At 42.2% G+C, this 11438-nt stretch overlaps 1 protein-coding gene across 3 annotated transcripts; it reads right to left on the bottom strand.

The window, feature by feature from the left end:
- Positions 1–385: 385 nt before the first annotated feature.
- Positions 386–10948, bottom strand: LOC126999698 (cytosolic non-specific dipeptidase-like). 3 transcript variants are annotated; one of them, XM_050862441.1, is made up of 11 exons: positions 10686–10948; positions 9804–9978; positions 9402–9521; positions 6897–7052; positions 6354–6602; positions 6084–6207; positions 5518–5642; positions 4890–5111; positions 3183–3335; positions 1577–1678; positions 386–892 (listed from the first exon to the last, which is right to left on the bottom strand). In XM_050862441.1, exons 1-11 carry the CDS (start codon positions 10733–10735, stop codon positions 848–850), a joined length of 1521 nt encoding a protein of 506 aa, XP_050718398.1. In that variant the 5' UTR covers positions 10736–10948; the 3' UTR covers positions 386–847. The 3 variants fall into 3 exon arrangements, with proteins under 3 accessions (XP_050718398.1, XP_050718400.1, XP_050718399.1); XM_050862443.1 differs by lacking the exon at positions 3183–3335 and adding an exon at positions 3641–3790; XM_050862442.1 differs by lacking the exon at positions 3183–3335 and adding an exon at positions 3373–3522 and having other exon boundaries at positions 10686–10944.
- Between the last annotated feature and the right edge of the window lie 490 nt (positions 10949–11438).

Consider the following 11438-nt stretch of genomic DNA (forward strand, 5'->3'; position numbering starts at 1 on the left):
GTCTTTCTAGAGAATGTATATTGAGATGTTTCAGCCTATCTTGGTATGGGAGGTTCCTAAGCCCCTGAATCATCTTGGTCATCCTCCTTTGAACTGATTCTAGCAAGTTAATGTCCATTTTGTAGTGAGGGCACCAAAACTGATAGCATGATCTAAGTGTGGCCTAACTAATAACTCTAAATAGTCTGAGGATGACGCATTAACAAGCGAGATCATACCGGCCTTCTGGCAATACAATAGTTTTTAATGCATGTCTAATTTGTATGCTACCAGGCTACCTCATCCCTCCATTTTTTATTATCATTTCTACTAGTTTCGATACTACTTCCAATGGCAACAATGAACACTCTCTACCTATTCTGTCAAGTTTAAGAAACGAAGAAAGTAACATTTTTTATTTTTTTATTTTATCAGGACACATTTCACGTCATATGATTTTCCTTAACTTAGGTAGAAAATGCTGAAAATTCATGTATTTCTGCAGCTTTTCCTCTTAACTTACCAGGAAGTATTACAAGTCAAATGATTTTTCCTTAACTTAGCAAGAAAAAACTGAAAACTCATGTATTTCTTAAGCTTTCTCTCAGCACTTGAGCAGGCATGAAAAAAAAAAAATAGAGTGCTTAGAAATTTTACATCAAACCAAATTATGTTCATCAGTTTCAAAGCAATATACTGTAGCTACATTTAAGGCACAAGACCACAACCGCCAACAACCACCGTGAATATGGAAAAATGCTCTCCTGTGGCTCTGTATACCGACCCACAGAAGGAATATTGTCAGGAACTTTACTTAAGACTTGCTTGCATCAGGATCCAGTGGAGTGGCATGGCTCAGACAAGTGTTTCAAGCTTTGGAAACTTCAAGAAGGTAAGCTGCCATGAGTTTAGTCTGAAAGGGAGAGAGGAATGCTCAATTTAATGCTAATCCACTGAACACCTTGGCCCAGATACACAACACTTGGCACTCTTGGATATCTGTTTAGCTTAACCCGGTAGCAGCGACAGGCCAAAGTTGTGGCTTTACCGTGTACCAGCGATGGGCTAAATTTTTGCCATGGTATAACCCCCCTAAAAATAGATGATACATAAACTGATCACAAATGCATTGGTATATATTATGAAATGGTTTGTGTGGGTGATGATTTTTTCTCATTTTTCTCGCTTAGAGGGGCCTTTAAGAAACATGATCCCTACAGCTACTAGGTTAACATTAAGCTGATTAAGTCCTAACCCAACACTTTTAAGGCCTTGACAGCATAGTAAAGGTAATATATTATAAAGGCACCCACTGGGAGCTAGGACTGAGGAGGAGGAGAAGAACCAGTGTAGGGTAAATTATGTTATGTTATGCTAGGTTAAGTAAGGTTATTTTAGGTTATGGTAGGGTGGGTTGGGGTTCAGTTAACAGTTCCTAAAACACCTATCGTAAATTATGTTATGTTATGCTAGGTTAGGATAGGGTATTTTAGGGTATGGTAGGTTAGGTTAGATTAGGTTAGCATTTCCTGAAACACCAATAGTCTGACCATTCGCTTTAAGATTGACCCCTGCACACCATCACTAATGTACTCACCCCCTCGATGTAATTACGGATGTCAATCTTCTCGTTCTGGGAGTGGGCACCGTCATCACTGGCACCCATGGGCAGCAACATGACGTTCTTGCCAGTTGCCTTCTGTAAAAGTTATTAAAAAATCATGTTACTGGAGATATGCCTCTGACTGTTTTAAGGCTAAGGTAGTGATTTGTGGTGATATCTCTCATGAAGGTTCAGGTTTTAAATGGCCTTGAGAGAGAGAGAGAGAGAGAGAGAGAGAGAGAGAGAGAGAGAGGGAGAGAGGGAGAGAGGGAGAGAGAGAGAGAGAGAGAGAGAGAGAGAGAGAGAGAGAGAGAGAGAGAGAGAGAGAGAGAGAGAGAGAGAGAGAGAGAGAGAGAGAGAGAGAGAGAGAGAGAGAGAGAGAGAGAGAGAGAGAGAGAGAGAGAGAGAGAGTGTGTGTGTGTGTGTGTGTGTGTGTGTGTGTGTGTGTGTTGATCACTGGTGTAATTATCATATATGTAGGACCAGGGTATTTTGACCATGAAAGTGCTTACTGGCTCAATTCTTTTTTTGCAAGCCCAACTGGGACCAAGTTTTCGGACAACAAAATTATACATGAACAAACACACAAAAAAGTAAATGATAGAAACAATGGCCAGGCTTATTTCCTTACCCTTTGAGACTGGCGTGGAAGGTTAGTCTGTCTGAACGGAATGTCTAAAAACAGCATGTATAAAAAGAAGCCTTGCGGAACCATGGATGAAGTGACTACGTACCTGAAGTGACACCATAGTACACTGACATGACTGGGCCTTGGCAAAGAAGCGAAAAATGCCTAACCGAGGAAACAGAAAGGGTTAGTAAATGATAATATGCATGGGTGTGCAGCTGCATGTTAATGAAAAGGTCAAACTACGCTAAGTTCTAAAATCCAGCTTAAGGGAACAGCCTATAGTGCTGGAAAATGAGATAAGAAGACCTTCCCTAGTGTTTTTTTGTTTTTTTTTTACAGTATGGCAGACAGCTCAAAGGCATGAAACAGCAAAAAGTCACCAACAATAGATATGATAAAGAACTAAGCTTCCATTAGTAGCTGTCTAAAAATAAATACCTACCTAACTGTTCTGTAAGGCCCCATTCTCACTGTGCCGACTCTGGGCCACGACAACCCAGCAACTCTTTGGCCTCCTTCACACTGTGCCAAACCAGCATCCGGCGATCGTTTACAGACCTTTTTCCGACCATGTGCGACCTTTTCACATCAACATTTTACACCCAAGACCTCGTATACCCCGAGTTGGTGGGTTGTCGAGGCCCAGAGTCAGCACAGCGTGAACGGGGCTAAAATTATCATGATAACACATGTAAACTCGTCATGATTCAGCATAAACATGAAACTATGAAGAATATCTATGTCTGTATAGGTTAACAGTGAAGCTGGATAAACTTCAGTGTACGAAATCTGGGATGCTACAAAGGTGTCTACGTAATGTGTCAATTAGAGAGGCTGGACAATCACTGGAGCTCCTCAGATAAAGCAATGCCATCTTGAGTCTCCTGCCGCCTAAATTAACTCTCCTAGATTTTACCTCTAGCTAGGATGTTAGTGTACTTACAAGTCTGGTGACACTATGTGACTTACCTGTAGCGTTATTGTGATGGGGATGGAGCCACCCTCCCTGGTCAGGTCTGGCTCCACCCCATACACTATATGAGTGGCTCTACGGCCTGCCTCAAAATTCTGGTGCGTGGGATCTGCTTGCCAGGCTGGAGCACTACCCTCCAGCTCTGTGACCTGGAATGACCACATACTAACACATATGCTCCTTTACCTCAAGCACCAGAGTGATTGGAATGGATCCCCCTTCACGAGTCATGTCTGGCTCTACCCCATACACCAACTTGGTGGCCCGGCGCCCTGCCTCATAGTTGGGGTGGTTTGGGTCCGACAGCCAACACCGACCACCATGGAAGAAGGAGGCCTGGGAACCACACCACACCTGTTACTAACCAATAAAGGCCCTGGGCAGAGAGGCACCTCGTCCACATTAAGCTGGACGGGGTTGCCCCTGTACCTGGTCTATATTTATATTTGCACACCTGCATAACTAGTGTGATGGGGATGGAACAGCCATCACGAGTCAAGTCTGGATCAACACCAAAAGTATGGCGAACTGCTCTTCTCCCAGCCTGGATGTGTGGGTGGTTAGGATCTGACAACCAGTGAATACCACTGTGATGCAGGGAAGCCTGTAACATACCACAGTCACTAAGGCAGAGCTCAGTCCAATGCCAATGTACTGCTAACTGCTTATATAATGAGCCTGGAATTTTATTTTTGCCATTAATGCTATAAATCAAAAATGAATTAGACTGGTTTCAAGATCTACTAATCATTGACTTGGAATTGCAAAAGGCAAGAATATAATATAAATACATTGGCTAATTGGTTATTCCTTTCTCTTACACACCATTAGCAATGTACTCTTCAGAGCACAAACTTTGGCTTTTATTTTTCATTATTATAACAACAAATGAGTAGGTAAGCTTCCTCAATGCTACCCAATATTGATCCTGCTTCCCACCAAGCCTTGCTGTGCCACTCTTCTTGCTATTCCCCAGTGTGTCCGTGGAGACAAAGCCGCTCCTTGAATTCTGCAAGGTCTTCAGGGGTGCTGGGCACACTGAACTGGTTGGACCTTACAAGGTTACCAAAGCAGCCTAGGTTCTAACTGCAAGCTACAAACATACAAACAACAGCCACTGCTCTGGGGTACATTCTTCCCTTATTATCTTTCAACAAACTTTAGTAAACTTCCTTATGGCTGTTCTCTTGACCAGCTTCAGCATGTTACTGTACTTAACCTAACAAAACCCAAAACAGTTGCAATAGTTCTTGACTCAGAAAATTAATATATGCTTCCTAACTAATGACTTTCTATATAACAAAGTGAGGTCATTCTTTGTCAGTTAATACCATTAGGTGATGGCTATCATGTCTGAAAATACCCAAATAACAAAACTCCATACAGTTACTATAGGTCTTGACTCAGAAAATTCATATATGCCTCCTTACTAATGAGACTTTCTATACAACAAAGTGAGGTCATTCTTTGTTGATTAATACCATTAGGTGCTGGCTATCATGTGTTTGAAGAAACCCTAAACTAACCTAACCTAATAAAACCCCAAACAGTTACTAAAGGTCTCAGAAAATTCATATATGCTTCCTTACTAATGAGACCTTCTATACAATAAAGTGAGGTCATTCTTTGTTGATTTATACCATAAGGGGCTGGCTATCATGAGCTTGAAGATACACTAAACTTAACCTAACCTTTATTCTTACCTTCATGAAGTTACAACTGCCCCGTTCTTGCCACTTCTGGTTGAGGTAATCACAAGTCTGTTGCGAGACAACTTCAGGAACCTGGTTGGGCACGATGCGGATGCTGAACTTGCCAATTACTTTGCGTGGAATGACAGTCTTCGCTCCACCCTCACTAAAGGCTCCCTCAATGCCATGGATGGAGAGGGAAGGGTACCTCCAGCGTGCCATCAAGGTTTTGACCTAAACAATGAAAACCGAAGTGTAATTGACATGTTTGTATTGGGTCGAAGATTGAAGAGCAAGAATACCCATCTAAAAAGTGCCTCTAGTAGTAAGGTTTTCTTTATGAAGGTCCATAATTCTGCCACACAGATTTAACCCCTTGACTGTGGATTTCCTACGAGAAGACATCACCAAACAACAAGAATGGAACAAACAGTGGCTGCTACAATTCAATGAAGAAAAATGTAAAGTCCTGCACCTTGGGAGGGGATACCCAGTATACCAATACCACATGGAAAACACACCACTATCCACCACACAGGCAGAGAAAGACCTGGGAGTATATGTTACCAGGCTACCAGTGAAAGCCAAATCCATGCCAATCACAGCGGATGGGTTAAATGTTGTAGGAGATACTACTAACCTTGTCTCCATGGTGGATGAGGCGAGAGTGGCCCATGTCATGACGATATTCATCCAAATCAAAGTCAATGTCAGCATAGAGTTTCTCCTCCTCTGGTGTCAGTTCAGCAACGTCATCCATTATGCCTGGTGGAATAAACATGAATCTACATTTGAGGATTAATGCAATGGGGAGAATGCAAACTACTAGTGCAAAAAAAACATGACAGGACATTGAAAGGCCTTGAAAGGAGGATTCTGAAGGCTCTGTGACTCATGCAGGCTTTGGTCCTATCTACTGGGGACTGTACTTGTGATAACTGTTACTGATACATTTCTACCTTTTGCGGGAATGGAATCAAAGCATCGTAATTACTACCAGGCAAGACCTTTCAGAAACTCAAATCATTCAATGGGAAGTAACTTGACTCTCTTAACATGAATGAGAATATTGCCTTTACTGCCAAATCAAGGTGTTCATGAGATATATAAAGCATTGTAATTACTACCAGGCAAGACCTTTCGGGAAATCAAAACATTCAAATGAAGTCCTAACCTAACCTAACCTAACCTTAATTTCTCTCTTACCAGGAATGAGAATTTTGCCTTTGCCATCAACCAAGTTGTCCATGAGGTATATGAGGTCAGCCATGGCCTCGTGCACAGTGCCTCCAAACACGCCAGAGTGCAGATCTTTCTTACAGCACTCAACCTGAAATGACCATAGGAATAACATTGAAATAACCTACAAATCAACCTCATTACCAAATCATGTACTCATTATCTCTAGCTCTCTACTGTAGGTGAGGCTGATTGTCAATATGAGATGCAAGTGCAAGGTATCCATAACGTGCTCACCGTAATAGTGAAGTAGCAGATTCCACGCAGACCATAGGTGATGCACGGCTTCTCCGTCCCCAGCCAATAGTTGTCCGAGATGCAAACGAAGTCAGTGCCATAGAGGAACCTGTCCTTTAGCTCTTTCTTTTTCTTTTCAGCCTTTCTGTCTTTATCTTCTTTCCCGGGCGTGGGTTCCTCAATGCCTTCAGCTGTGAGGAACTCTTCAAGCCCCTCGGACCCTGATTCCTCCATGCCTTCGAGCACAAACTGCGGGAGATGGAAAATGAGAGTAGGTTAGTGTCCTCCATCCATGTATTGACACACTTAGGAATTACTTTGCATGGAAAAGAGAAAAAAAACAGCTGCTCCTTCTCGCCTAAATACTGTAGGCTATGTAGATTGGTATTACTCTCTCTATTATATCTCTGAAACCTTATGGGAACTTATGGCACTCCTTCTAAGCACACATACAACCCTTATATCAATCAATCAGTGGGGCCATATGCAGGGGGGCACGTCACCTCGCCCACCCTACGACGCCCTACAGCCCTTAAAACTGACCTTGATATTGACAGGGACATCCAGGCCGTTCTTCTGGTAGGCTTCAATAGCATGTAGCCAGCCAATCACTGGTCCCTTGTCATCAGAGGCACCTCGGCCATACAGCTTGCCGTTCATCTCTGTCAGAACAAATGGCTCAGTGTCCCAGCCATCACCCTGGAAATAAAGGATCTTATTAACCCCTTGATTGCGGATTTCCTACAAGAGGACATCACCAAGCTACAGGAATGGAACAACGTGGCTGCCACAATTCAATGAAGAAAAATGTAAAGTCCTGCACCTTGGGAGGGGATATCCAGCATACCATTACCACATGGGAAACACTCCACTATCCACCACAGAGGCAGAGAAAGACCTGGAGGAATATGTTACCAGGCTACCAGTGAAAGCCAAATCCATGCCAATCACAGAGGACAGGTTAATACATGGGAATATGAGACTCCCTTGACCTTAAAAACACACCCACTGCTGCCTCACCCCATCAGTAAAGCCCCATTGTATCTCGACACCTAGTCAATACCCAGCCCAGCACTAAGGAGGTTTGGGGTGGAGTGGGCCATCTGGAATCAATAGCCCCTCACTGCAACCCACCACCTCGCCCATGTACAGCCCAGCACAAAGGAAGTTTGGGGTGGACCGGGCCATCTACAAGCAACTATCGTCCATCCCACCACAAGAGCTGATGACCGGACTGTACCTGACCTGTGATTTTTTATTTTTTTTATTTTTTTTATTTTTATTATTAGGGCAAGAGAGTGAGCTCAAAGGAAAGAAAACAAAAACAACACTCACTACACCTAGGATACTTTATACTCTCATGACTTTATATAACTTTAATTTTTTCCTGAACTAACTATAGGTAAGCACTCATTTCTGGTCGCTCAGTACCTTATCTTCCTCTTTATCACCACGACAAGTGAGAACTACTGCCATAAGAAGGAGCATTAGAAGGCTATGTTATGGTTGTCATTATTGGCTGACTAACCGATCACTAGAAGAACAGGAAATCAAGTCAAGTTTTTCGGAGATGATATTATGTACATGTGAAGTGAGAGAATGAGAGATCGAGAGAGATTACGAGAAAGAGTGAGAGCGAAGGCGAGAGCAAGAAAGAGAGAGAGGATGTTATCTTAGTGCACTCATATCACATCACATCCTCCAGATAGCAGGAGAGAGTGAGACAGAGAGACAGCTGGCCACTCAACAAGAACACAAAATCACAGATCAAGGTCTTGGCTGTTCAGATAAGATATTAATGAAGTTGTGCGTAGAGCTTACTGTCTCTTAGTGAAGCACTCTTAAATTTAAAAGAATGAAGAACCTACTTTATGAGAGAGAGAAATGAGAAAGAGTGAGAGGATAGTGAGGGAAGGGAAGGGAAGGGAAGGGAAAGGATAGGGAAGGGAAAGGGAAGGGAAAGAGAAGGGAAGGTTAAGTCAGGGATGTAAAAAGAAGAGGAAGGAGAAGAGAAAAAACATAAATAAGACAGGAAGAAAGGAAAGAGAAATGAAAGAGAAAAAGTGAAAGAAAGGAAGAAAAGAAGAGGATGCAAGTGGGAGAAAGAAGAGAAAAAGAATAAAGAAGAAGAAAAGACAGAGGAAGGGAAAGGGAACGGAGAGGAAATTAAATGTAAAAGAAAGTAAAGGAAGGGAATCCGGTAATGCCATGTGAAGTGAGAGAAAAAGAAGATGAACACAATAAGAAGATTAATACAATACCCTTACCAACTAACTTATAAATTATCGGACTGGATGCGTGCGAGTCTCTTCAAGCACACACAGGAAACTCTTCTTTAGTCACATTCTATTTTTACTTGGGCTCAAATATACAGATTCATAGATAAGGGAGGATAATGCTTGTATCCAGAATAATAAGACAATACTACACCCGTTTTTCTCTCTCTCTCTCTCTCTCTCTCTCTTTTTTTTTCTTCTTTTTCTTTTTTAAGTGCTGCCCATAGTGTTGTAATCTTTCTTGAGGGGTCCCGATCTTGGACGACCCTGGCCCAGTAGTGGTACAGGGGAATTTTATATATAGTGGCTGCCGTGATGTGTATATTACCTTGAACTTGCACTCAGTAATTTTCCTTAATATAGGCAATTAGTTTAATGCCTGGATATATCATTGCCGTAATGTCCATAATATTTCCTGCATTATAGACATTTTACGGTAATCTTAAATCTGGGCATTAAGTTACGACTAACACTACATGTCATATTTTTAAGCATTTCAGTGCCCATGTACACATATATGACAATTAAGGCTTTCATAGGAGTTGCGGGCATATCCAGGGGTAGCTTTATGACTCCCTGGTGGTAATGTGACCCTTCTGTGTACCATAATCTATTACAACACTCATTAGAATGCGATTGATCTCCTTTTCAGCCTTCAGAAATAGCTGATGTGAATGGCAGAAGTGTATGAGATTCAAGGGAGGGAATACACTGGGGGGGTGTTGCCTCACCCACCCTATGACACACATGAGAATACCGACAAAGATCTCACCAATAGGGCTGGCTGGACATCAAGGTGACCGTACACAAGCAGGGTATTTTTCTTGCGGTTATTTCCTAGCTGGCCAGTCAACACTGGAGGTAGAGCGATCTTTTTGCCTGTCGGAAGTATCTGCAAGAGGAAGACTTTTTAATGGACGATTCTAAAGCCTGTGTTGTTAAACGTATTGACACCTACTGGAAAGTCTCTCATAGAAGTTCCTGGGGTTTTCATGGCCTGGTTTGCTTTCCCTAGTTATAGCTTCGCACAACTTCTGTACGTTTAACAATATGGACCTAATAGGCATAAAAATCACTGTAAATATGGTACTATAATCTGCATCTTGTCTCAGGAAAGTGAAAATCTTGTATTCCTAGCATCAAAAGGGAACAGCACCAGCAACACTTCAGTTACCTGCTCGCCAATGTCATTCAGAGTACAAGTGGCTCCGAGAGCCTCCAGTTTCGTCTTGGCCCACTCCATTTGACGGACTATCTCCTGGCGTTTTTCTGGCCATGCTGACACGGACTGGATGGCCACAGCCTCACGGAGCACGTCAATGAACCGTTCCTTGTTGTCATCCACATATCTGTAACACCACATAGAAACATAGAGGTTTGGAACAGACTAAGTGAGGATGTAGTATCAGCGAAGAGTGTGCACAACTTTAAGGAAAAGCTGGACAAATATAGATATGGAGACAGGACCACACGAGCGTCAGCCCAGGCCTTGTAAAACTACAACTACATAAATACATGGTAATTAACACAATGATGGGGATGACGAGGAAGAGGAAGGCACAAAGGGTCATTTTCTTAAACATTTTGTCCCTCCAAGCACACACATTTGACAAGGATGCTGTATTTGGTTTTGATTCATCTTTCAGTCATAATATATACTAATCAAATAAATCCAAATAAAATAACCTGAAGACTGATAACCCTTCAATATTAACCTCATGAAGCCTTAAACTAATACTGTAATTCAATGTCCATCTCACAAAGCCTTAAATTAATACTGAAAAGCCTTAAATTAATACTGAAAAGCCTTAAATTAATACTGAAAAGCATTAATTTAATACTGAAAAGCCTTAAAATAATACTGAAAAGCCTTAAAATAATACTGAAAAGCCTTAATTTAATACCGAAAAGCCTTAAATCAACACTGAAGAGCCTTTAATTGACACTAAAGAGCCTTAACACTAAAAAGCCTTAAAATGAACACTAAAAAGCCTAAAATTAACACTAAAGAGCCTTAAATTAATACTGAAAAGCCGCCATTCCTTATATAACTTACTTAAATATCTTCTTGAGGCTTTCCGGGAGGACTTTCTTGTCAGTGGCCATGGTGGTGACTGGAGTTGAATGGAGGTGACGGAGGCAAGTGGTGATGACAGGTGGTGATGAGAAGTGGTGTTGAGAGGTGGTGGTGACGGGACGAGCTGGCAGGAGCAAGTGGTGATGATGCTGCAGGAGGTGGTGTTGAGAGGCGGTGGTGGTGGTGGTGGTGTTATCAGCTGACGCTCTCTCAACACCGCTTAGAGTTGCCAGTTAGCCGGGATGCTCTTGCTCTTGCTCTTGCTGTACTTGCTCTTGCTCTTGCTGTACAGGTGACCCGTTGGAGAGACAGGCCTTCGTATCGGCACACCCTGTAAAAATAAAACAACACAAGCAGTATCCATTACAAATCTTCCAATTCCCTATTTCTTGCGCACCACATTTTTTCCGGAAAACTCTTCATGGCTTCTATAATTCTATCATTTGCTTCAGCACTCAGCCCCACCAGCAGCAGCATCCATGGCCCCAGTGTTGCCAACTCAAAATTTAACACTGAAAGAGCAAGAGCAAGAGAACCAGTGTTGCCAACTCAAAATTTATAAATCCGCTAGGATGGCCTAAAAAATCCGCCAGATGATAGATGAAGCTATAGAAACTTGCCACTAGATTGGACTTGAAAATCCGCCAGTTATTCTTGTCTATTTTAAGCTTTTCCCCGCTAGATAACATGCAATTCCGCCAGACAAACTATCAATCAATCAATCAATCAGAG

This window comes from Eriocheir sinensis, chromosome 17 (genome assembly GCF_024679095.1).
Source record: "Eriocheir sinensis breed Jianghai 21 chromosome 17, ASM2467909v1, whole genome shotgun sequence".
In the NCBI taxonomy this organism is placed as follows: domain Eukaryota; kingdom Metazoa; phylum Arthropoda; class Malacostraca; order Decapoda; family Varunidae; genus Eriocheir; species Eriocheir sinensis.

Bases quoted from the DNA above. Each gene is read 5' to 3' on its own strand.
- LOC126999698 (XM_050862441.1), bottom strand. From the start codon at position 10,735: ATGGCCACTGACAAGAAAGTCCTCCCGGAAAGCCTCAAGAAGATATTT. The intron at 9,979-10,685 runs GTAAGTTATATA...GTGGTGTTACAG, and splicing joins AGCCTCAAGAAGATATTTAA to ATATGTGGATGACAACAAGG. The intron at 893-1,576 runs GTGAGTACATTA...TCTCCCTTTCAG, and splicing joins TCCGTAATTACATCGAGGGG to ACTAAACTCATGGCAGCTTA.